Consider the following 27,224-nt stretch of genomic DNA (forward strand, 5'->3'; position numbering starts at 1 on the left):
ATCCTCTCCGTGAGCACCGGGATCGCAGAAAGGTGCACCCCCTCTATTTGAGAATTGAAGCATGTGTGGATGCTGGCGTCTGCGCTTAAGTGAACTGAACCTGGGCCGAGCCCCAGGTGAAGGGGCGAGTGGTGGGCGCTAAGCCAATCGTAGCTCATGACGACAGGGCCCAGCCAATCAGAACACGAGAGGCTTGGCGCACTCCGGGCGGGGCCGGGCGGGGGAGAACCCGCCCCCTTGCAGCTCTGTGGCCAACGCCTTTGCCCAGGGCTTGCTGGAGCCACGCAGGTTCACAGACTCCAGGGACTGGGCACCTTCCGAGCTGGCAGACGGTGCATCCAGCTAATTTCTTACAAGTCTGGCCTTAACAGGCGTATTGGTGCCTGCCGTGGACGCATTCCGACCTGGGCCGTATCTCTTTCTGGAGGCTGAGCCTATGGTTGGGGCAGAGTGAGGTCGTTGCCTTGACGACGACAGCATGCGGCCCGTGGTCCTCCTGAGTGTGAGCCTGCGGCAGGCTGAGGCCAATCTGCCTCCCTGCCTGATTCACCTAGGACCCGTGACTGTGTCCACAGAAGAAATCATAACAGCTCCGGACTTGCTGGTTTGCTAGTCAGCATCTTTCAGACCTGCGAGCGAGATGCATTTCACCTCAAATTTGTTTCCAGGTTGAAAACCTTTGGGTCTTTCCATGCGAAAGGATTTTAAAGAAACAGTAAGTATAGTACTTTTAAAAGCTTCTATTATCACATTCTTTGATCTGTGATAGATTTCAATCTGGTTGTCTTTAACAAAATAATTCGCACTATTTTTATTATCTAAATTGTTGAGATTCAAACCATACGCTTATATGGCACATATCCAGCAATACCGCATTGCCAATTGTCCAGGCATCATTTTAGTTTGTATCACCCTTACACACAGGCGTAGAAGGCATGAAAAGCTATAGTTTATGAGTAACTGTTTCAGGAAACAGGCTTTTTAAGCTCTGATACTTTTAAGGTATTTGGAGGCAGTGCTGCTTGAAAAGCAGGTGTGTTCAATGTGCTGTGACTAAATGTGTGGTTGGTTTCCAGAATAAACTTGGAGTAGTCAACTCGCTTAATGTTAGCTTGTGATATGCTTCAGGAGATCTCAGACATGCCTAAGGTAATTTTAATTTTGTTCACTTTGCATTTTCAAATATTGAGGGCACCAATTGCAAAATGTTTAAAAAGATCCAGGTTATAGAGTCCAGCTATTTTTGTCCTCGGCTTGATAAACCTAAAGTCTAGTCCTTAATAAAGCATGCTGTCTTAATGGAAGGGGAAAAAAAATTCAGGCAAGGCGAGAGAGAATTACACTGACAATTTTTTTCCAAACACACGTTTTATTTAAAAATATATTCAAAATAGTAATAGATGTTAAATGGAAGTTAATATGTCAAATATGTGAAAAGTTAGCATTGGGGACACTGCTCTCTAAACAGGTTATAGAATCTACTATCAAAGCTAGTAGTAAAATAGTGAAATAATTGGAGTTGGTGTTGACTGGAATTTATTTTCATCTTTTTCCCCAGCAGATCAATCTTCTGGTTTTCCATGTATATCTACGCTTTTTATATCTATCTATCTATCTATCTATCTATCTATAATAACCCTAAATTATTAAAGTAAACTGCTGAAAATATATACACTGGATTATCACAGTTTGCTAGAACAAAGAGGGTGTTTCTTTTGTTTTTTGTTATCAGTGTACTAATAGGGAAGCAAATAAAACATCACAATTCACACTCTGGGTAAATTAGTTTTAGATGGCCATGAGGACACAATTAATGAAATAAGTGAGAGGTTTTTTTTTCTTTCCACATTTTATAAATGAGTATTTTTGTATTATTAAGTTAAAAAAATTCAGTTATGAATCATCACTTGAATATATAGTTACTGAAAGATTACTTTTTCTTCTAAAACTTTTAGAACCGTATTGGGATTAAGAACAATACTTTTTTATTCTTTGCTTCTGGAAGTTAATTTCAAAATCAGATTTAAGAAATAAATTTAACTTTATATTTGTTTTCTTAGCTTGTATATTTCATGGCAATCAAACCTTGTAAATTAAAATCTGAGTTTGAACTGAAAAGTTTTTTTCTATACCAAAATATGTAGTGGAATAATTGCTGATCCTTCATCAATCATTATTAGGATTGCTATTAACCAGAAAATGTCATATAATGAGATGTAAAAGAATTCTAAGCATAAAATTCAAATGATCATACTTATAGTGAGTAATCATTAAAAGTATTTTTGAGATATTGTATGTGGTACTACCAAAATTTAATTTTTAAACAATCTGCTTATGTACTGTGATGCCATTGTTGTTATTTTGTAAGTTCAATATGGGAATTTAATTACTACGGTAAGAAAAGTTAAAAAAAAAAGTTTATCAAAGTTCCTTAGTGTTAATTTGGTAAGTGGTCATTTTGTGAACAAATATTTTTCCCAATTGAATAGAAAATGCATAAAGATTTTCAACTTCACTTTTTTAAGCCTAATGTAAAAAAAATAAATTTGATCTTCACTACAAGCAAACTCATTGCAGTGCCTGGCTTGTTCAGTTGGTAGGTCATGTGACTCTTGATCTCAGAGTTGTGAGTTCAAACCCCACATTGGGCATGGAGATTACATAGTAAATAAAATCTTAAAAAAAAAAAACAAAACCAAACTCGCTTGTACTTTTTCACCTCTGAGTGAAAAGGAATTGTTTTTCTAAAGTAAGCTATAATTGTTTTGAATGATGGTTCAAGTATTGCTTTATCTGAATTAAAAATATATTGAATTTCATTAACATGGCATCTAATAATTTAAATTTAATGGCTTCAATTCCATTTGCTTTGTCTATTATGAAATGTATGTTAATATTCTGAAAACAGCTTAGATGTGGAAACAGTAAGAAATTGTGAGACAGCATAGGACAGCCATTGACACAGTGACTCCTCTAATATGGAAAACAAGTGGGGGAGAATTAATTTCCTGGGAAGGTGGAAGAAATTAATATACTCAACATTATTAACTCCATGTTTTCGTTTCCATAGCAGGAAGAATTCCTATTGGTTTTGAATTAATAATGGAAAAATATGAGAATCTAGGATTGGTTGGAGAAGGGAGCTATGGAATGGTGATGAAGTGTCGGAATAAAGATACTGGAAGAATTGTGGCCATAAAGAAGTTCTTAGAAAGCGATGATGACAAAATGGTTAAAAAAATTGCTATGCGAGAAATCAAGTTACTTAAGGTGAGTAAATATGTGTAATTGAGTTAAAAAAAAAAGTTGTCTCTTGATCAGGGTTATATTTTTACAAAAAATTACAGTTTTTGTATTCATTTCCATACTAAACTTTAAGATATAAGTTTCTTCTTTTTTGGCAATAAACAAATGAAATTGTTATTTATGCATATTCATTTATCCCATGAATATAAATATGATTTTTAAAGTATTTGCTGCTTCTTTCTGTATCTGTCTGTCTATCTATCTATCTATCATCTGTGTTTGGGGTCCTAAGACCACTCCAGGTTCCATGATTCAACTGGAGGACTCAGAGCACTAAGTAGATAGCAGCTCATGGCTATCTCATGGCTCTGATTTATTACAGTGAAAAGATATAAAGGAAAATCGGCAAAGGAAAAGGCACATGCACATGGGTGAATTCCAGAGGAAACTTGTCACAGGTTTCCAAAAATCCTCTTTCAGTGGAGTCACACAGGATGTACTTACTTTTTCCAAAAATGAGCTTTGACAACACATGTAGTCTACAGCCATACCACCCTGAACGCGCCCGATCTCATCTGATCTCGGAAGATAAGCAGGGTCGGGCCTGGTTAGTACTTGGATGGGAGACAACACATGTAAAATACCATCTACCAAGAAGATTCAGTAGACTCTGTGTCCAGGGTTTTTACTGGGGGCTGTTTATATAGGCACACTCTGCCTGGCTCATATTAATATCAATGGCTGACAAGAGCTGTCCCAGTTGGAGGGAACAGAAACAGCAAAGGTGATGGGACATGTCCTAGGAGGTACAACAGTTTGGTCGATACTATAACATGAAGTTCAAGGCCAGGTAAGACATCTCAGAAGGGAGGGGATGGGGGTAAATGGCATTAAAAATTTTTTTTCTCCAGGTTTTCCCACTATACATAAATCCTAGAAAAAATAATTTGTGCAAACACTTTCATCACACAGAGAGACAGAGAGAGAGAGAGAGAGAGACAGAGAGACAGTGTGAGTGGGGGGAGGGGCAGAGAGAGAGGGAGACACAGAACCTGTAGCAGGCTCCAGGCTCTGAGCTGTCAGCACAGAGACTGATGGTGGGTCTCGAACTCAGGAGCCATGAGATCATGACCTGAGCCGAAGTTGAATGCTTAACCAACTGGGCCACCCAGGCATCTCATCTTAATTCTTGTTTAGATGCGTATTTTGTAAACATCATATGGTCACATTTTGCTTTTTATCCTGTTTGACCACCCTGCCTTTTAATTGGAATATTTAGTCTATTTACATGTAATGTAATTTCTGATATATTTCAGTATAAATTTACCATCTTAATATGTGCCATTTGTCTTATTGGTTTTACATTTCTTTTTATTTTCTTTCTTTAGATTAATTACATTCATCATTTCTTTATTTCCCTGTAATAGTTTTGAAAATTGTATCTTGTTTCTCACTTTTTAGTGGTTATCTTAGATATTTGTTGAAGTCTAACATTATCTAATACTTGTATTCTTCTTCCAGGTAATACAAATCCTTACAATACTTATCTCTGGTTATTCCCTTCCATCTTGCATGCTAATATTGTCATATATTAACTCTCACATATTTTTAAATGTCACAAGACATAATTATTTTTTAGTGTTCATTTAGGTTTATGTTCACCTATAACTTTCTTTGTTCTTCCTTTTCTTCTGAATCCCTGGCCATTTATCTGGGATCTCTTTTCTTCTTGTAGTGTATTATTTAGGATTTCCTTTTGTGAGGATCTACTGTGGACAAAACATTTCAATTTTAGTTTGCATGCAAGTTTCTTTTTTGCTGTCATCCCTGAAAGATATTTTTGCTGTGTATGGAATTTTAGGTTGGCAAGTGTTTTCTTTCAATAAAATGAAGATAACACTGTTTTGGCCTCTGGCATCTATTATGGCTCCTGAGAAGTCAGCTGTCAGTCCAACTGCTCCCCAACTGCTGCTCTTTTATAAGGTTTTTTGTTTTGTTTTGTTTTTAGATTTTATTTTTAAGTAATCCCTATACTCAACATGGGGTTTGAATTCACAACCCTGAGATCAAGAGTCACACACTCCTCCAAGTGAGCCAACCAGGTGCCCCTATAAGTTTGGTTTTTTATGTCTAGATCTTTTTTCCTTTCAGCCTTTTATAACATAAAGTGGACATAAAATATAGAAAAGTGTATATCTCATAAGAATCATCTCTATTTTTTTAAAATTGAACAACTCCATATTACCACCATGTAAATAAAGAAAAAGAACATTACAATCACTCCATAAGCCCCCCTATGTCTTCTCCCAACACTGCTGCCTTCTTGCTCTATCCAGATCACAAGTATCCTGATTTTAATTAGCATAAGTTAGTTTTGTTTTCTGGCTACTTAAAAATTCTCCTTTGATCTTGTTTTCCTGAAATTTCACCATATTGTATGTAGTTTGGGTATCTTTTTTCTTTTTTTCTTTTTTTTTTTTTAGTTTGGATATCTTTTAATTTATTTTGCTTCATTGGGGATTGGAGTCTTTATGAATCTATGATATGATTTCTTTCATTAATTCCAGAAAATTCTCACTTATTATTCCAACTCATTCCCTTTATCCTCTGTTTTTGGGACTTCAGTTAACATAAATCTTCTCACTGAATTATCTGTTGTTTTTTTTTTCTTCATCTGTCTTTCTATGCACTGTTCTGTATAGATCGTTCTGGTTCATCGTTTGATTCAATAATTTTCTCCTCAGTATGATTAATCTCCATCACTGAGCCATTTATTTGGGATATTATATTTTAAGTGACTTTTTATTTTGAAATTTAGCCAATATGTTGATATACACAAAAATATAATTATAGCTCAATGAATTGTTAGGAAGCAAACATTCAGAACCACCACCAGGTCAAGAAATAAAACACTGCCAACAACTGTTTTCTTTTACTATCCTGGTCACTAGCCCCTCCCTCTCCTTTAAGGTAAACACTATCCTGATGTGCATGTTCATCACTGCCATGATTTTTCCCCCCACATTTACCAAATATGCATTCTTAACCACTATAGTTTAATGTTTATTATTCTCTTAAAAAGCTCTCTTTTCACTCTCTTAATGTTATTTTTACTCAATAGTAGTTGTTAATTTCAATGTAGTCAAATTTTTAATATTTTCCTTTATGGTTTTAATATTTTCCTTATGGTTCCTTTAATATTTTCCTTTCCTTTATCTGCTAAAGAAGTCTTTTACTACTTAGAGATTAGGGTAGCCTTCTATACTATCATCAAGAAACTTAATAGCTTTGGTTTTCATATTTATATTTCAGTACACTTAGAATTGATCTTAACTATGTTGTATGGCACAGTCAAGTCTTATTTTGCCTTTATGGATGTCCAGTTATCCCAGAAACATTTACTGAAAACATTTACTGAAAACTTTTCTCCACTCTCTGAATTCCTCATTTGCTATATGTCCTTATATGTAGAAATGGCTTTTCTACTCTTTATTCTGTTCCATTGGTCTATATGTCTAAGTTTGTGCCAGTATCTCATAGTCATATTCACTGTAGTGAATCACTAGAGATATATGTGATATTCCTGATATGTGTTTTTAATTCTCCCTATATTTAAATCCTTCCCCAAATTGTTCAGTCAGTATTTATTAGGATATACCTAATATTTACCCTTCCCATTACTCATCAACCATTCTTACATTTCTGAGCTCCTATCTAGGGTCATTTACCTTGTATTTAAAACATTCTTTAATGGGAAGCCTGGGTGACTCAGTCGGTTAAGTGTCCGACTTCGTCTTAGGTCATGATTTCGCGGTTCATGGGGCTGAGTCCTGTGTGGGGCTCTGTGCTGATGGCTCACAGCCTGGAGGCTCCTTTGGATTCTGTGTCTCCCTTTCTCTTTGCCCCTCCCCCGCTCACACGCACATGCTCTCTCTCAATAATAAATAAACATTAAAAGAGTTTTAAAAAACTACATTATTTCTTTAAAGCTGATCCACTGGTAAGAAACAGTGTCCATTTTTGTTTGTCTGAAAAAAAAAACTCTTTATGTTACTTTTTGTTGAAAAGATTATTTCCATAGGATATAGAGTTCTAAGTTGGCAATTCATTATATTCAGTGTGTTCAAGATACCATTCCAATGTTTCTCTGGTTCTCACTGCTCTTGAATCATCGGATGTTTCTTAGTATGTCCTTTTTTCTTTTGGATGCATTAAGGTTTTCTCTTTGACTTTGATTTTCAGCAATTTTACAATAATATGTCTTGATGTGGGTTTCTTTTTATTTATTTGTTTTGACTTTATACCTCTTGCATCTGTAAAATAATGTCATTTGTCACTTTTAGAAAATTCTTAGCTATTATTGCTTCATGTATTGCTACTATCTTATTCTCTCTCTTCTCCATTTAAGAATTCAGTTTATATATTAGGCCTCCCCCATGTCTCTTATACTCTTTCTGTGTTTTTCATCCTTTCGTTTTTCCCTACTTTATTCTAGGTATTTTCTTCTGACCTATCCTCCAACTCAGTAATTCAGTTTCAACTATTTTCAATCTACTTTTATACTTAAGCATTGATTTTTAAAAAAATCTTTATCTGTTTATTTTGAGAGTGGGGAGGGGCAGAGAGAAAGAATCCCAAGCAGGCTTTCTGATGTCAGTGCAGAGCCCTATGTGGGGCTCCATCTCATGACCACAGGATCATGACCTCAGCTGAAATCAAGAGTTGGGTGCTCAACCAACTCAGACACTCCTGATTTCTTAATTAGAGATATATTTTTCAATTAGAATATTTCTATTGGATTTTTAAAATAGTTTCCAATTTGCTGCCCAAATTCTTTATTGTGCTTTCATGACTGTTTAAATTACAGTCTTCTGAAATCTGTATCTAATACCTATTATCTGGATCTCCCATATGTTTGTTTCTATTGGTTGCTTTTTTTTTCTCTTGATCTTTTTATTTTTGATATGCCTCTATTAATTTTTAAAAATTGTATACATAGTTTGAGTGTCTGGATGATATTATCTTTTCCCTGAGAGGAGTTACACTTGCTTCTGTGAGGCTCTTGAGGGCACTCTTGAGGGTACTCCAGGAAACCTAACATTCTGCCATCCTCTCAATCCAATCTGAGAAAGTTACATAATTTGAATTTGAGTTGTAGTTCCTGAGAGACCTGATTCACCCTTATCATAGTTTGTGGACTTTTTGGGCCAACCCAAAGTGAGAGGATTTCATCAGGGCCATCCCCCTTCTTTCCATCTTGCTGGCCCCTGGACACCAATCACTATTACCTTAGATCACAAGACTGTCAAAAGTGCCACTCAGACTCTTAATTTTCTCTCTGAAATGATATGTTTCCAGGGTCTAAAACAAAACAAACAAACAAAAAACAACTCTAATTGCTTGGCTCACTTCCCTGGGTCTCTGTCTTCAAGATACTAGTTTAGATATTCTTTATTATCTCATCTCTCTTGTCCCTTAAAATAGTGGCTTTATATATATTTTTTAAGCTTTTCTACTTGTTCTAAATTACCTAGTCTACTGTTATTGCAAACAGAAATTACTATATTTTTCTGTTCTAAAATTTGTATTTGGTTCTAAATCTGCTATATCACTTTTTATGATTTCAGTTTTGTTGTTGTTGTTTTTTAAGTAAGCTCTACACTCAACCCGGAGATCAAACATGCTTTGCCCACTGAGCCAGCCAGGTGTCCTGGTTTGTTTGTTTGTTTGTTTTTAAGCTTTGCTTTTTTGTTTTAATTTTAAGTAATTAATTAATTAACTTACTTAAACTCTACCCTCAGTGTGGTGCTGTAACTCATGACCCAGAGATCAGGAGCCACATATTCTACCAACTAAGCCAGCCAGGCACCCCAAGTTTCCTCAATTTTTTGAGGTTGACTTTTTTCTTTTTTTTAATTTCTTTTTTTTGTGTTTATTTATTTTTGAGAGAAAGAGAGAGAGAGAGAGAGAGAGAGAGAGAGAACGAGCTTGGGAAGGCAGAAAGAGAGTGCGAGAGAGAGAGAGAGAGAGACAGAATCGAAAGCAGGCTCCAGGCTCCAAGCTGTCAGCACAGAGCCTGACGCGGGTCTCAAACCCATGAACTGTGAGATCATGACCTAAGCTGAAGTCAGACTCATGAGCCAAAGTCTGACACTTAACCGACTGAGCCACCCAGGCGCCCTTTTTTTTTTTCTTTTAAAGCATAGTAGCCTGTATCTGATAATTCCAATATCTGAACTTACTCTGCTTCTGCTTTGGTCTTCTTTATGTTCTGATGGTTTTTACTTGTGCTATCATATTTCTTTGTATGCCTGGTTGTCTTTGATTTTTTTGCTGGACACTACATTTTAAACATTATTTTTTTGGAATAATTTGAGGCTAAAGTGAAGACATTTTCTTCCTGGGAAGATTTTAATTTTCTTCTTCCGTATCCACGGACCCTGGGCTGGTAATCAATTTACCACCTTTCAGTTTCAAGTCAGTCCTTTTTGCCCCACTTCATGGAAGTAGAGCTGGACTCTATAAACGTTTCTCTTTCGCCAGCTAGTTTGATATTAAGCTTTGACAATAGAGGGCATGGAAGGACACTATAGTCCTTAAGAAGAGGCTTCCCTTCCTGGTTCTGGCCTGCTTTTTTTTTTTTTTTTTTTTTTTTTTTTTGGGCACTGGGATGAGATCACTCTATGGGAGGTTTTGAGGCTCACATCAGTATCTTTCACAACCAGTTCTGCCTGCCTGCAATTTCTGGCAAGTTTCTCTATCACCTGGCTGGCTGCCCACCCTTCTGTCACCTCTGGCTTGTGTCCTGTAGCAATTTTTTTCACCACTGGCAGTCTGTGGCGGTCATGCTCTCTCTAATGAAGTCTGAATCTCAGCCTTGGTTGTGGCTGGAGGCTCTTCTAATGTATTGGTTACTTTCTATGCACTTTCCCTCAGCCCTGAAAGTAGTAGCTAGTCTGTATTTGCTATTTTGAAATATACCTTAGAGTCTTTTTATCCCTGTTAATAATTAACTACCTTTACTAGTTAGTAGTTACTTACATTAAAATTTTCCCTGGTCTGGTATACACACACTGCGAGCTCAGGACCACCTTAACAAGTTCAAGGTTTTTGCTTTTATAGTGTCTTACTTTCTTGCGTTTTTCGTTACCTTTTTGTACTGGGTATTGTTTTTGGATATTTCTTTTTGGAAATAATTTGAGGCTAAGATAAAATTATCTTCCTCCAGAGAGGATATTCATTTACTTCTGCCAGGTGCATGGGGATGCTCCCAGTCCAATACATTAATCTAAATTCAAGGTTTGGGGTTTCTTAAACTGTTATAGATGATGTGAAGTCTAGTGGGTACTGGTTCATTTCTGTCCATTTTTACTGGGGCAGTGTAGTTCTTAGGGTGTCAGCTTAAACTGGGCCTCAGAGACCCACCTCTGAAATGCATTTGGACTTTGACTTTTCCTTCCTTTTCAGCCCCCAAAAGGCCACAAATAATCCAAGCTCAGGTCTACCTCTGTGACTTGATGGCAAAACCAGCTTTGATTTGAGTACTGAAATTAACTCTGAGTTCTCCTGTTCTTGATTTTGGCCCAGTAATTCCTCACTATCTTCTTGGGTCTTTTATATGTTTAAGATTTAAAAATATTTTATCCAACTTTTTAGGAATTCTCAATAGGAGAGTTGGTCTGAATTACCTAGTCTGCCCCTATCAAATGGGGTAGTCATCAGCTTTTAAAAATAAAAGCACAGGGGCACTTGGGTGGTTGTCAGTTAAGCGTCCGACTTCAGCTCAGGTCATGATCTCATGGTTCATGAGTTCAAGCCCCACATCAGGCTCTGTGCTGACAGCTCAGCGCCTGCAGCCTGCTTTGGATTCTGTGTCTCCCTCTCTGTCTGCCTCTCCCCCACTCATTCCCCCACTCATGCTCTGTTTCTCTCTCTCTCTAAAAAATAAATAAACGTTAAAAAAAAAAAAGGATTCTTTCTTCCTCTCCCTCTGCCCCTCCCCTGCTAATGTGCTCTCTTTCTCTCTCTCTCTCTAAAAAAAAAAAAAAAAAAAAAAAAGCACAGAGAAAGAATAAAAGAGAAAGAGAAAGGTGGAACTGATAATCTATGTTTTTATTTTAGATGTGTGTTGTTTAATCTCCACATATTTTGGGATTTTCCAGTTATCTTTTTTTTTTAATTAATTTATAGTTTAATTCCACTGTGGTACAAGAGTAGACATTGTGTGATATCTATTATGTTAAATTTGTTAGGGTATGTTTTGTGGCCTACAGTATGGTCTGTCATGGTGAATGTTCCATATGAACTTGAGAAAAATGTGAATTCTGTTGTTGGATAGTCTGTAGATATCAGTTATATCTGTTGATTGATGGTATTGTTGAGTTCAACTGTGTGTGTGTCCTTACTGATTTTCTGCCTGCTGGATCTATCTGTTTCTGAGTGGAATGGTTGACATTTCCAATTATGATAGTGGATTTGTTTATTTCTCCCTGAAGTTCTATCAGTTTTTACCTTCTATAGTTTGAAGCTCTGTTGTTAGGCACATACACGTTAAGAACTGTTATGTTTCCTTGGAGGATTGACCCCCTTTTCAGTATATAATGCCCTCCTTTATCCTTGATAATTTTTCTTTATAGTTTGGTCTATCTGAAATTAATAATAGGTACTCATGCTTCCATTTGATCAGTGTGGTATATTTTTCCATCTATTTACTTTTATTTTTTAATTAATTCTAAAAAAAGATTTTTAAAAGTAATCTTTTTTTTTTTTTTTTTTTTTTTAAATTTTTTTTTTTTCCAACGCTTTTTATTTATCTTTGGGACAGAGAGAGACAGAGCATGAACAGGGGAGGGGCAGAGAGAGAGGGAGACACGGAATCGGAAACAGGCTCCAGGCTCTGAGCTGTCAGCACAGAGCCTGACGCGGGGCTCGAACTCACAGGCCGTGAGATCGTGACCTGGCTGAAGTCGGACGCTTAACCGACTGCGCCACCCAGGCGCCCCTAAAAGTAATCTTTACACCCAACGTGGGGCTCAAATTCACAACCCTGAGATCAAGTGTCACACCCTCTACTGACTGAGCCAGCCAGGTGGCCCTCCATCCATTTACTTTTAATTAATATGCATTTTTATACTTAATGTGCATTTCTTGTAGATAATGTATAGTAAGGTTGTGTGTTTTGAGCCATTCTGACAATCTCCATTTTTTAGTTGATACATTTGGATCATTGACTTTAGAAGTGAGGATAGAGCTGAGTTAATATCTACCATATTTGTTACTGTTTTCAACTTGTTTCCCTTGTTCTTTGTTTCTATTTTTGTCTTCCACTTTTATTCTGCCTTTTGTGGGTGTAATTGAGCATTTAATATGATTCCATTTTTCTCTCCTTTCTTAACCTGTCAGCTATACTTCTTTTTATTTTAAGTTTGTTTATTGATTTTGAGAGAGAGAGAGAACACACATGAGCAGGAGAGGGGCAGAGAGAGAGAGAGAGAGAGAGAGAGAGAGAGAGAGAGAATCCCAAGCAGGCTCCATGCTGTCAGTGCAGAGCCTGATGTGGTGCTCAATCTCACAAACTGAGATCATGACCTGAGCTGAAATCAAGAGTCTGATGCTTAACCAACTGAGCCCCCAGGCACCCCAGTTATACTTCTTTTTAATTTTTTTTTTTTTTAGTGATTACCCTACAATTTGCAACATACATTTACAAATAATCCAAATCCACTTTCAGAAAACACTATATCACTTCACAGGTGTATAAGTACCTTATAATAATAAAGTAATCCTAATTCCTTTCTCCTGTCTCTTGTATCATTGCTTCCATTCATCTCACTTATAAATAAGCATACATAAGCATATATATATATATAAAAGATATTCATAAGTCTATATAATCAAATACATTTTTGCATTATTATTTTGAACAAACTGTTTTCTGTTAGATCAATTAAGAATAAGAGAAATAAAGTTTTTATTTTACCTTCACTTACTCTTTCTTTGGTGCTCTTCTTTTCTTTATGTAGATCAGAGTTTCTGGCCTATATTATTTTCCTTTTCTCTAGAGAATTTATTTTAGGGGCACATGGGTGGCTCAGTCACTTAAGTGTCAGACTTTGGCTCAGGTCATGATCTCATGGTTTGTGAGTTCAAAACCTGTGTCAGACTCTGTGCTGACAGCTCAGAACCTGGAGCCTGCTTTGGAGTCTGTGTTTCTCTCTCTTTCTCTGCCCCTCCCCTGCTTGTGCTCTGTCTCTCTCTCTCTCAAAAATAAACATTAAAAAATGTTAAATAATTTATTTTAACATTTATTGCAATGCAAGTCCACTGCCAACACACTTCCCCAATTTCTGTTTGTTTGAGAAACTGTTTTTCCTTTACTTTTGAAGGATTATTTTGCAGGATACAGAAATCTAGATTGGCGTTTTTTTTTTTCCTCTTGAGATTAAATGTTTCACTCCACTCTTCTTGCTTACATGTTTTTTTTTTAATGTTTATTTTTGAGAGAGCATGCACGAGTGGGGGAGGGGCAGAGAGGGATGGGGACAAAGGTTTTGAAGCAGGATCTGTGCTGCCAGAAGAGAGCTTGATGTGGGGCTTGAACTCTTGAACTGTGAGATCATGACCTGAGCTGAAGTCAGACACTTAACTGACTGAGCCACCCAGGAGCCCGCTTGCATGGTTTCTGAGGAGAAGTTGGATGCAGTTCTTATTTTGTTTCTGTATAAGATGTTTTTGTCCTCTGACTTCTTTCAGGATTTTTTCCTTCATCTTTGATTTTTCTGTGTTTTGAAAATGATAGACCTATGGGTAGGTTTTTTGTTTGTTTATTTGTCTTTTTCCCATGGCATTTATCCTGCTTGGTGTTCTCTGAGCTTCCTGAATCTGTGATTTAGTATCTGACATTAATTTTGAGGACATTGTCAATCATAATTGTTTCAAGTACTTCTTTTGTTTCTTTTTTTCTTCTCCTTCTTCTCCTTCTCGTATTCCCATTACATCTATGTTATACCTTTTATAGTTGTCCTGTAGTCTTTGGATATTCTTTTTTTTTTTTTTTTTTTTTGTCTCTGTTCTCTTCTTTTTGGTTTTTGACCATTCTGTTGACATATCTTCTAGCTCAGAGATTCTTTCCTCAGCTGTGTCTAGTCTACCAATAAACCCACTAAAGACATTCTTCATTTTGTTACTGTTTTTTATCTGCAGCATTTCTTTTAGGTTCTTTCTTGGGATTTTCATCTCTCTGCTTCCATGGCCCATCTGTTACTGCATGCTGTCTACTTTACCTTTAGCATATTAGTCATAGTTGCTTCAAATTCTTGCATCCCTGCCATGTGTGGTTTCAATGCTTGTTCTGTCTCTTCACATTGTTTTTTTGCCTTTTGGTATGTCTTGTACTATTTTCTTGATAGCTGGAAATGATATACTGGGTAAAAGGAACTGTTGTAAATAGGTTTTAGGAATGCGGAGGTGAGGGGGGAAGGGAAGAGTTTTGTAGTCCTGTAAAAGGACATGTAGGTCTCAGTCTTTTAATGTTCTTATACTTCTGGATGGTGAACTTTGCAAGTGTTTCTCAGTTTTTTCTCCCTTCCTTAGGTGGGACAGGATAGCTAGAGTAGTATGAAGTTGAGTATTCCCTTCCTCAGGCCATTTAGGCTCTGAAAATACCACAGCTGCTTAGACTCTGCTTAACCAGTTTTTGCTGAGGGAAGGCCTTGTTTTTTTAATTTTTTAAAAAATGTTTGTTTGTTTGTTTGTTTATTTATTTATTTATTTATTTAGACAAAGACAGAGAACTGGGTAGGGGCAGAGAGAGAATCCCAAGCAGTCTCTGCACTGTCAGTGCAGAGCCTGACGAGGGACTTAAACTCATGAACCATGAGACCATGACCTGAGCCAAAACCAAGAGTCGGATACTTAACCAACTGAGCTACCCAGGCACCCCCAGGGCAGGCTTTGTTAAGAAGCACAGAGCTCTGGGGCGCCTGGGTGTCTCAGTTGGTTAAGTGTCTGACTTTGGCTCAGGTCATGATCTTGGGATTCGTGAATTCCAGTCTTGCATTGGGCTCTGTGCTGACAGCTCAGAACCTGGAGACTGCTTCAGATTCTGTGTCTCCCTCTCTCTCTCTCTCTCTCTCTCTCTGCCCCTCCCCCACTTGCATTCTCTCTCTCTCTCTCTCTCTCTCTCTCAAAAATAAATAAACATTTTAAAAAATTTTTAAAAAGAAGAACAGAGCTCTGGCATATTTCAGAATGGTTCCTTTCTCCTCTACCTGTGGAAGGAGAAGGAGACTTTTCTCCAAATTTACTCTGGGAATCTGGCTGAGCTCCTGGAGATAAATCTTACAATATGGTGGGGGTCCCCCTGTGACTGGGTTCCTCTGGGGTTTTTAACTTTCAGATTTGTCCATAGTGAGCCTCCAGTAATTTGCCAATTACAGTTCAGGTTTTCCTGCCTTGGCACTGGTTCCTGCAAAGATTTCCACCTGTAAATCTGCTCCAGTAAAAGGACTCCATATATTTTCCTGCCTATCTCTCCAATCTTGGGGGCAGTGGCTTGCCTATATCCTCTCTTCTGTTATGGATCTATCAAGAGTTGTTGATTTTTGTGTATTCTGCTTTTTAAACAATGTTTATTTATTTTGGAGAGAGAGAGCAGGAGTGGGGGTGGGGTGCAGAGAGAGAGGGAGACAAAGAATCCCAAGCAGGATCCAAGATCTAAGCTGCCAGCACAGAGCCCAACTTGCGGCTCGAACCCACGAACTATGAGATCATGACCTGAGCTGAAGCCAGATGCTTTACTGACTGAACCACCCAGGTGCCCATAGTGTATTCTGCTTTTTACTTGTTAGGATGAAGTAGAAACTTCCAAGCTCTTTACACACAGAATCAGAAACCAGAAGTGTCCATACCTTTTTAGATTTAATTTTACCAGAAGTCTGTGTGTGTGAGTGTGTGTGTGTGTGTGTGTGTGTGTGTGTGTGTGTGTTTGTGTATGCTTATAATAAAAACCTTTTGCGGGGCGCCTGGGTGGCGCAGTCGGTTAAGCGTCCGACTTCAGCCAGGTCACGATCTCGCGGTCCGGTCCGTGAGTTCGAGCCCCGCGTCGGGCTCTGGGCTGATGGCTCGGAGCCTGGAGCCTGTTTCCGATTCTGTGTCTCCCTCTCTCTCTGCCCCTTCCCCGTTCATGCTCTGTCTCTCTCTGTCCCAAAAATAAAAAACGTTGAAAAAAAAATTAAAAAAAAACCTTTTGCTTGTTAAAGGGCAAACAAGGAGCCCTTAGACTGAGGTGGCTGGAATGCCTTGGCCGCCCACTAGAGCAAACTGAACGAAACCTAAGCCAGAGTCAATTTCTGTAAATGCCTGAAAGTTAAGATACTGTAACTTAAAAACAACCACTCACAAACAGCAAAGTTGGCTTTCCTAAATAAAGCAACCACTTACAAGATAACCAACCAAATAATTTCCTCACTCTGCTTCTGCTCTATACAAGCCTTTCCCTTAGCTTCTGCTGCAAGAATGCTCCTAACCTCTTTCAGTTTGATGATGCCCTGTGCAAATTGATGTTTGCTCAAAAATTCTTACATTAATTTTAATGTGCTTCAGTTTATCTTTTAACACACTGATGCATATTTTAACACATGAATATGCTATAAAATTTTTTTTTATGTTTACCATTTGAGAGAGAGAGAGAGAGAGAGAGCGCAAGCAAGGGAGGGGCAGAGAGAGGGAGACACAGAATCAGAAGCAGGTTCCAGGCTCTTGAGCTGCCAGCACAGAGCCTGCCGTGGGGCTCGAACTCACAGACCATGAGATTGTGATCTGAACTGAAGTTGGCTGCTTAACCGACTGAGCCACCCAGGTGCCCCAAATATATTGTAAAATTTGAATGATTTTCCCTGCCACCTTTGTATGCCGGCGATTTAGTTGTAAACAACTATATCTACCAGAAGCACTTTATTCATATACAAGAATATGGATGTATATGGAGCAATGTTGTGTGCATGTCAAATGGCAGCACACTCTACTCACTGACCAGATCTTGCTTTTTTCACTTAATGTATCTTAGTGATTATTGCATATCAGTAGACATAAAACTGCCCTTTAAAAAAAAATTGCTGCAATTTATTTCATTGTATGGATTTACCTTAATTCACTTAACCAGTGATATATTTGGAAAGTTCTTTGTGATTCAATCTCGAATCTTTTAATAGGTGAGTTTAGCCCATTTATAGTTATGATGTAACAGGTAAATGTGATCTTAGTTTTCATTTTTTTCCCCCTTAAGAGTCAGTATGGCTTAGTGGTTAAGAATAAGAAATCTAAATATTTTTCATTCAAATCAGCTACATGTCTGGGTGTGCTTACATAGCAGACGTTCTGGACATGAAGGAGGAACTAAGCAAACATGAAATGTTGTCAGGAAAAGACAGGCCACAGTGACTGGGTTTTGTAGGTACTCATGCTTCCTTTTGAATCCTGTGTCTAGCAGTTATTGCTGTGTGACCTTGGACGAGTTACTTAAAATCTGTGTGCTTTAGTTTCCTTGTCTGTAAATCAGACTAATAATAATGGTACCTGTTTCATAGGGTTTTTGTGCTTAGAATAGTGTTTAGAACATAGTAAACAGTACGTATTAGTTATTATTATTTGTAATATCATGCTGTTTTAGTACACCTTTAAAAATACTTTTCTATATAATTTCTAAATTATTTTTAAAATATTGAATGTGTTTCCTTTTGTAAGGGTTAAATTGTAGTGTAGAGCTAATGCTTAGCTTGAAAAATAACAGCTTTGTGTTGACACTGAAGGTTAAGAGATAACAGCCTTGCTTTGCTCTGGTAAACTACGCCTCATACCCTTGTAAATTTGGCTTCACCAATTAAGGAAACAAAAGTTCAAAGAAAAGAGCATCAGAGGCAGGGTCAAGGAGATCCACTGGTTGCAACTTAGAGGCAGAAAGTCTAAAGTAAACACCTCATTAGGCAACTGTTTCTAACTCATCTGGAACCTGTTTCTTTGTTCTGTTCCCAGGTGATGATAAAACGATGTGATCGGTTATAAAAACTCTGTCCCCTGGCTGTTCGGGGCCGCACTCTTATCAAGAGTGTTGGTCCCGATCGGTCGGCCTTGCCTCTCATTGTAATAAACTTTGTTGTGACTGTCACTGGTGCCCGTAGCATTCTGTTTCAGGAGTCGTGTGGATGCAACACTTTGATAATTTGGAAAGGTTTTATTTTTTACTATTTGTTACCTTTATAACTATAGCATTATATAATATACTTAATCCTTTGTAAAGTAATTATTATGTTTCTATTTCCTTTTCTCTCCCACTCTCTCATCTGATTTTCTAAGTTTATTTATTTATTTTGAGAAAGAGAGAGAGTGAGCAAGTTTGGGAGGGGCATGGAGAGAGCAAGAGAGAGAGAGAGAGAGAGAGAGAGAGAGAGAGAGAGAGAGAATGAATCCCAAGCAGGCTCTACACTTCAGCTCAGAGCCCCACACAGGGCTTGAAACTATGACCCTTGAGATTGTGACCTGAGCTGAAATCAGGAGTCAGACAATTAACTAACTGAGCCACCCAGGCGCCCCAACTCATCTGATTTTCAAAGACATCTTATTTATCTTATTGTTTACCATTAAACCTGTAAATATAATTAGGTCTTGTAATTTAAAGTTTCATGTTAAAAATATAATTTTGACCCATCGACAAGGAAATCAACATACGTACACTCTTGTTTGCATCTTTTCTTCTTTCTTCTAAATTTGTTAGAAATATTGTTTGTGCCTTGTTTAAATTTTAAATATTCACCTTCTGTTTTGTGATTGTGATGTGCACATTTTTATTAAGACTTAGTCCCACACTAATGAATTCACCATTCTCAATATTTTTCACTGTTGTCTTTTACTTGAACGACAGTTTTGTTGGGTGTAAAGTTCCTGGATCACTCTTTCCTTGAGGGTTTTTAGGGCTATATTCTAGTGGTTTCTTTCCCTTTAATGGTGACAACATTTTCTGGTGAATGTTTATCTGTTTCCTTCTTTCTTCCTCTTTTCTTAGAGCATCTTTGAATAGATCCTGGATTGGTTTCTTTTTGATTGTTTCTTATCTTGTAACAAAGTGAGCCCTTCCTGGACTAGCTATCTGTAGAAGGTTCATTTAGGGGAAAGGCTATGCTCTTGTTTCAGGCTAGCAGGAATTCACCATGATTCACAATGATGTTCCTTACAATGCAAGCCTGATCTGTGGGAGTGACTTCTGTTATCCTTGCATTTGGTGATTTGTTCATAATGAGTTGTTTTGCCTTCCATTTGGCCTCACCAAGAGATTGCTTCCAGCAAATGAGTTTCTGTGTAATTATTCAGGCCTCCCTTCCCTGGTATTTCTCGGTGCCATTCAGTTCTAGGGTTGCTTTCACAGACAGCCTATGAATCTTGTTCCTATTATAGCAAAGAAGGAGTTTTTTGTTTTTGTTTTTTCCTTTTTCAGGGTGTGTCACCAATTTTGGATTACTTGGCTCTGCCAGCTTTTTAGCCACAGGTGATCTCTTGGTATCTTCCTAAACTTCTGTTTCACCTTGACTAGATTTGGCAGTCCCACCTCATTCGTAGTGGGTAGGGGTCTAGATCCTGTTTAGTTCCATCAAAGGTGGAGCTACATTTCTTTCTCATTGGCTTTATTGTATTATCTGAGAGGAGAATGGGGCAGTATGGTCTTTTGACTATAATTTAAAAACCAGAACATACTTTTAACAATTTATACTGTTTATGAATTTTATTTGTTTTTCTTATCCTAAGACTTTAGATTGTGACTAATTGCTACATAATTTGATACTGGAAAAATGATTTTGCATTTTTTTTTTTTCAACAGCAACTGAGGCATGAAAATCTGGTCAATCTGTTGGAAGTGTGTAAGAAAAAAAAACGATGGTACCTAGTCTTTGAATTTGTTGACCATACAATTCTTGATGACTTGGAGCTCTTTCCAAATGGTCTAGACTACCAACTGGTTCAGAAGTATTTATTTCAGATTATTAATGGAATTGGATTTTGCCACAGTCACAATGTAAGTATTTAGGTTAAATAATGATTTTGCCAATGATTAACTCACCAGATACCATCACTTAATTAATGAGACACTTGCCTAACCTAAAGTTTGGACCAGTAAAGTAATTGAAATAAACTCTGTTACTTTGATACTGCTAATTTTCATGATTCATAATAACATGTATTCTTTCTTCCAACATTTTATTATGAAAATTTTAGGCTATACCGAAAAGTTGAAAGAGTGTACATGAATACCCATATAACCACCATGTGGACTCTATAGTTGTTAACATTTTGCTGTATTTGCTTTATGACATATTTATTCATCTAGTCATCCATTTATCTACCCATTACTCTGTTTTATTTATTTATGCATTTGAAAGTAAGTTACAGACATCAGTACATTTCAACTTTAAATACTTCAGCTATGCATATTAAACTAGAGTCTAAAATTTGTTTGCTGTGATTTTTTGCTTTTTTGTTTTTTTTAAGGTAGCATTTGCTGAGTGAAATGCACAAATTTTAAGTTCACATTCTCTTGCCTAGTTGTGATGTATGAAAATCCCTGCTCTTACCCTATTGTCTATCACAATCATTTTATATCCTTTGAATATCATATAAAAGCACCTCTAGGTGAAATGACATTTATAAAATGAATAACTCAGCACATTGATTCTACCAGTTTTACAAAATATTTTTAAATGACATTTTTTTGGTATGATTATACAAGTAACAAATGCTAACAGAGTGGGGCTGGCCCTGTGACCTCACCGTTGATGTCTAGGATGTAACAGAAGTTGGTAGCCTTGCAAAATGCTCAGCAATGGCAGATTGATGCTGGTCATCTGGAAGAGCTTAAAATAAATATATTTTTTAAAATTTCGAAATGAAGCTTACTTGTATTAGAGAATAAGCCTGATGATTTGTTTTGCCTAGCTGTAGAGTTTTTAGTATTTCTCCCACTGTCCTGTTTTCTCCTTCCATAGTTTCTCCTTTAGAAATCTTAACAACTGACCTTATTTTACTCTTTTTACATTTCTGATTGCCTGATGAATGCCTCCACTTGGGTGCTCAACAATCCACTTAAAAGCCCACATGGCTAAAACTAAACTACTTACTATTCCATCAGAACAAACTTTTTCTAGACGTTTCTTTTTTTGATGGAACCACCATTATTTTAGATTCCCAGGTTTAAGTAAAATATCTGAGATTACTTCCTAAGTTCTGTTCATTCTTGACTGAAGATATTTCTAACTTGTACCTCTTTCCATTCTATTCCTCTGAATACCAGCCTTGTTCGGGCCCTTATCCTCTCGTAGTTGTCCCAATGCTCTTCTCCTGGCCTTTAGTCCTTCTTCTGATTTAGTTTGTTTATGGGCCAACATCTATAAATACCATATCGGTTATGTCACTTCTGTGGATTCCCATGGCCTTGACACCAACTCAGACTTCCCAGGCTGGAAGTTGAGTCAGCCTTCCACCCTAGTATATAACCTCTACTCTAGGAAAAACACTTCCCCAGAGTTTCCTGATCTATTTTTGTCTTTGCTTTTTTGCTCTTCTTGTTACCTTAACTTGGATTGTCCTTCCATTTCTACATTTATTGAAATCACACATAGTATTAGAGACCTGTCTTTCATAAAATTTTTCCGTGACCAGTCTAGTCTTCAATGATAGTCTTACTTTCTTAGTCTTGAGAGTAGTCATTAACAGAACAATTGATTTGGTATTTAGTAATATATATTTCATCCAATATCTTTGATTAAGTGAAATTTCAAGCATAAATGTTCTTTCTTGCTCAGCTAGGTCCCAGTTTCTTTAAAGCCAGGAACAATTTTATATGCTTTTATCTGTATTTGTTATAGGGACAAAAATAGTACCCTGCACATGGCAGGTGCTCAAAAAATAATATACTTAACTTGATGTGCCAATATATGTCATACTTTGCTTTTTGTCTTAGATCATACACAGAGATATAAAGCCAGAGAATATATTAGTCTCCCAATCTGGCGTTGTCAAGTTATGTGATTTTGGATTTGCGCGGACATTGGCAGCCCCTGGGGAAGTTTATACTGATTATGTGGCCACCCGATGGTACAGAGCTCCAGAACTATTGGTCGGCGATGTCAAGTATGGCAAGTAAGACATCAGGAAAGGGGGTGGAGGGCAGAGAGGGCATATTTAACAAATTTTTTCTTGATAAAATGGAATATGTTTCTAATATAATGAAAGATCACTCTAACACTGAAAGGAAAGTTTTACATTTAAGGGAACTTTATTTATTTAACAAATTAAATCCAAGTTGGTTAACATACAGTGTAATAATGATTTCAGGCATAGAATTTCGTGATTCATCACTCCCATGTAACATCCAGTGCTCATGCCAACAAGTGCCCTCCTTAATGCCCATCACCCATTTACCCAATCCCCCACCCAGCACGTTCTCTGTGTTTAAGAGTCTCTTACAGTTTGCCTCCCTCTGTTTTTATGTTATTTTTCCTTCCCTTCCCCTATGTTCATCTGTTGTGTTTCTTAAATTTACATTTAGGGAACTTTATGACTTGTTCTTTTTGGTGCTTCCCCTTTAAATGTTGTGTGTGTGTGTGTGTGTGTGTGTGTGTGTGTGTGTGTGTGTACGAGCGTGTGCTTGTGTGCTTGCAATAAATTGGGGTGAGCATACTTATTTTAAAGGTAGAGAAATCAAGATGAGCAAGTGGGTTTTTTGGTGTGTGTGGTCTGTTCTCTACAGTGGGTTGGAAATAGATGTATTTATTACTTGTAAAGAAAGACAACACTGATTGGGTAAGTCTGACACTTGGAATGAGGCAAGGTGGAATTGACAAGGATGAGGGGAGAAACATAATTGAGTGGAACGTTTTTAAAATATAAATTATCTGCATAAATGAGTTCTTCAAAGAAGAAGGGATGGTAACTCACTGCTTTTGGTAGAAATCTTTCTCAAAGGTTTTCTAGGGGTGCCTGGGTGGCTCCGTCAGTTAGGCCTCCCCACTGTATTTCAGCTCAGGTCATGATTTCACAGTTTATCAGATCCAGCCCTGTGTCCAGCTCCATAGTGAGGGTGTGGAGCCTGCTTGGGATTCTCTCTGCCTCTCTATCTGCCCATTCCTCTCTCCCACTCACATGTTCATGCACTCTCTCTCTCTCTCTCTCTCTCTCTCAAAATAAATAAATAAACATTAAAAAATGTTTTCTACACTTTCTGTGTTTTCAGTGCACACATCATTTAATATTTTCTTGATTACTCTGAGTTCTCATTTTGTTATACTGTAACTTTTCTATAATTTTATTTTTATTTTATTAGAAAAATTTTTTTAATGTTTATTTTTTGAGAGACAGAGCACGAGCAGGGGAGGGACAAGAGGGGAGTCACAGATTTCAAAGCAGGCTCCAGGCTCTGAGCTGTCAGCCCAGAGCCCAAAGTGGGGCTCGAACTCATGAACTGTGAGATCATGACCTGAGCCAAATTGGATGCTTAATCAACTGAGCCACCCAGGTACCCCTTTATACCATTTTATAATTCAGCTATGACCTTAAACAATTTCAAGGTAGTTGTCCCTATGTGAATGATACCAGCATATTCTGCTTTAAGTTCTTGGGTCTGATTTTTAAGATAATGTTTCTATTTTTCCTGTTAGCTCCTAGTTCCCCTTGTTACTGTATGTGTCCCAAACAACCTTCTCCTGTGCTGTTTTGCTGTTTTCAGTGTATGGTGGGATATATTGATCAACCTGGTTAGAATAATGTATAAACAAAGAATGAATAGGCTTTGAATGAAAACCCAAAAAACTTATTTCCAGAATAAAGTACACATAATAACGGTTTTGAGAAGCCTTTTCCTTCTTGTCACGTGATTGAAGTTTCTGGAAATCTGACTTAGGTAAAATTGGGAATCAGTACTTGAAGTTTATAGGGAAATGTTTTTTTATGAGTAATTTAACGCTTGCTACTAATATTGTCAATACCAAATAGTAATATGCAGAACAGATTCAGTCACATAAACATAGTAGGATGCCAGATTTTATACCACATTGCTTTTATTTCAGGGCTGTTGATGTATGGGCCATTGGCTGTCTGGTAACTGAAATGCTCATGGGAGAACCCCTTTTTCCTGGAGATTCTGATATTGATCAGCTATATCATATTATGACGTGTTTAGGTAAGATTATACATCTGCATTTTAAATTTTAGAGGTTTTTCTCCTATGTTTTTGTTTGTATTGATTTTACTACTTGTTAGTATATTAAAGATGGTATGTGTTTTAAGTGGAGGTAGGGAGCAAATAGGAAAATCTCATCTATTTATATTAATTCATTCTCAGTCTGGCTTTGGTTTGTCTGGCAAATGGTCTTATTCATGCTCTCATCCACCCTCCTGCCCCACTCCCCACAAAGAAAAGAGCAAAGGCTGTGCATTTTCTCTGCACTTTTGCATCAATAAATCACATGTAGAGGATGCAAATGGTGTTTTCTGGGGGGCGGGGTTAGCAAGTATTCGGTGGAATCCGACTGTTACCCTTATCCTCATCTTCAAATTGAGAGACCGCGACTTCTTAGGTAGTTTAATCTTGTTGCAGATATGACTTTTGTTGTTAGTGTTTTGGACAGAATTTTAAAGCTAGATTATCAAAGTCTTACATTTGTTGAAATACGAACTTCATATTGGGAGATGGATCTTGGAAAATGGAAATAATGGGAAAATACTTGGGGGGGGGGGCATTTAACTGTTGAATTTTAAGTTTCCAGGGTAGAAATTCAATAAACAATACAGTAGTTTCTTACAGCAGAATTTTCATATGTATTTTATACTAGATTAGGTACTAAAGTTGAAGAAAAAGGTAAAACTGCTCAAATCAGACTTTAAACACAGGTACAAAATCAGTAGATTTTTAAATTTTTGAAAAAAATTTTAATTTTTTAAAATTTAAATTTTAATAATTAAAACTATTTTCATTTTCAAACTAAATTCTTAAAGGGTGGAACTTATTTATCTAGATTCTGATCATATGACTAGTAATATTTTCATTGTTTTGGTCAGCACTTTATGCTTTGTTGTTAGAAATGAAGTGTTGGTACTTATTTCTAAAAAATTAGAAAATGTTCTTTACCTATCCTTTTCCTATGCACCCTCATGACTTCAGTTCTATATATAGTGGCTTGTGAATTTTCTAAATGAGTAGGTTGAGATAAGAATGTTAATTTTCTTGAGTTGACTTACATCAAAACCACTATTGAAGACTGCCAGGTACCATCACCATAAGAACACTGTTTTTGGGTGATTTTGCATGCTGAGACAGCCCTAACTCCAAGTCCATAAGCTGTGTTCTTCTCTTTTGTCCATGCCACATCACCTGTCTCTTTGCCATTTCTATCATGAGGTATAATGACAGAGATGTGTGCTGTTCTCACTTACAGGTAATCTAATTCCAAGACATCAGGAGCTGTTTTATAAAAATCCTGTGTTTGCTGGAGTAAGGTTGCCTGAAATCAAGGAAACAGAACCTCTTGAAAGACGCTATCCCAAGCTCTCTGAAGTTGTGATAGATTTAGCAAAGGTAATCATATGTTTTACTTTCTTACAGTGAATTTATATTATGGAGACATGGTTTTCTCTTTTTCTTGTCTAGTTGATCTTTTAGGTCAACGATTTCCTCTCTTGATTTTATTTTATTATTTTTTAATTTTTTTTAATGTTTTATTTATTTTTGAGACAGAGCATGAACAGGGGAGGGTCAGAGAGAGGGAGACACAGAATCTGAAACAGGCTCCAGGCTCTGAGCTGTCAGCCCAGAGCCTGACACGGGGCTCGAACTCACGGACCGTGAGATCATGACCTGAGCCGAAGTCGGCCGCTTAACTGGCTGAGCCACCCAGGTGCCCCTGTTATTATTTTTTTAAGTAAACTCTACCCCCAACGTGGGCCTCAAAACTCGGGACCCTGAGATCAAGAGTCACATCCTCTACTGACTGAGCCAGGCAGGCCTCTCTCCCTGCTCCCACCCTTTCTTTGCCAGTAAGCTCTATGCCTAACATGGGGCTCAAACTCACAACCTCCAGATCAAGAGTCGCATGCTCCACAGAATGAGCCAGCCAGGTGCCCCTATATTGATTTTAGTTTTTTTTTTTTTTTTTAGTTAATTTATTCTCAAGTTAGTTAACATGCAGTGTAGTCTTGCCTTCAGAAGTAGAATCCAGTGATTCATCACTTACGTATAACACCCAGTGCTCATCCCAACAAGTGCCTCTTTAATGTCTATCACCCATTTTCCCCACCCCATCAACCCTCAGTTTCTTTGTATTTAAGCATTTCTTATGGTTTGCCTCCCTCTCTGTTTTTATCTTATTTTTACTACCCTTCCCCTATGATCATCTATTAAATTTCTCAAATTACACATGTGATTGAAATCATGTCATGTGGTATCTGTCTTTCTCTGACTGACTTATTTCGTTTAGCATAATACTCTTCAGTTCCATCTGTGTGGAACTGTGTGTGTATATTATATATGTATGTATACATGTATATATACATGTATGTGTATATGTGTATATACATATATGTGCATTTAATATATATTATATACACATACTGTATACATATGTGTATATGTATATATGTATGTATATACCACATCTTCTTAATTCATGCATCAATTGATGGACATTTGGACTCTTTCCATAATTGGACTATTGTTTATAGTGCTGCTATAAATGTTGTGGTACATGTGCTCCTTTGAATCAGCACTTCTGTATCCTTTGCATAAATTCCTAGTAGTGCTGTTGCTGGGTCATAGGGTAATTCCATTTTTAATTATTTGAGGAACCTCCATACTGTTTCCCCAGAATGGCTGCACCAGTTTTCATTCCCACCAAAAGTGCAAGAGGATTCCCCTTTCTCCACATCTTCACCAACATCTGTTG

The 27,224-nt window shown here is 37.2% G+C and overlaps 1 protein-coding gene across 2 annotated transcripts in view; it reads left to right on the plus strand.

Moving 5' to 3' along the window:
* Positions 1–226: 226 nt before the first annotated feature.
* The window catches only part of CDKL2 (cyclin dependent kinase like 2), a 52,711-nt gene continuing 25,713 nt past the window's right edge, over positions 227–27,224 (plus strand). Inside the window, exons 1-7 of one of the 2 annotated variants that reach the window (XM_058722266.1) lie at positions 227–715; positions 1,077–1,149; positions 3,071–3,270; positions 20,114–20,308; positions 22,250–22,428; positions 24,354–24,466; positions 25,722–25,861. In XM_058722266.1, coding sequence (XP_058578249.1) covers positions 3,103–3,270; positions 20,114–20,308; positions 22,250–22,428; positions 24,354–24,466; positions 25,722–25,861 — 795 coding nt within the window. In that variant the 5' untranslated portion in view covers positions 227–715; positions 1,077–1,149; positions 3,071–3,102. The remainder of the gene's footprint in view (positions 716–1,076; positions 1,150–3,070; positions 3,271–20,113; positions 20,309–22,249; positions 22,429–24,353; positions 24,467–25,721; positions 25,862–27,224) is intronic. The other variant, XM_058722265.1, reaches the window with a different exon arrangement.

The sequence above is a fragment of the Neofelis nebulosa genome, chromosome 3 (genome assembly GCF_028018385.1).
Source record: "Neofelis nebulosa isolate mNeoNeb1 chromosome 3, mNeoNeb1.pri, whole genome shotgun sequence".
Taxonomy (NCBI): Eukaryota; Metazoa; Chordata; class Mammalia; order Carnivora; family Felidae; genus Neofelis; species Neofelis nebulosa.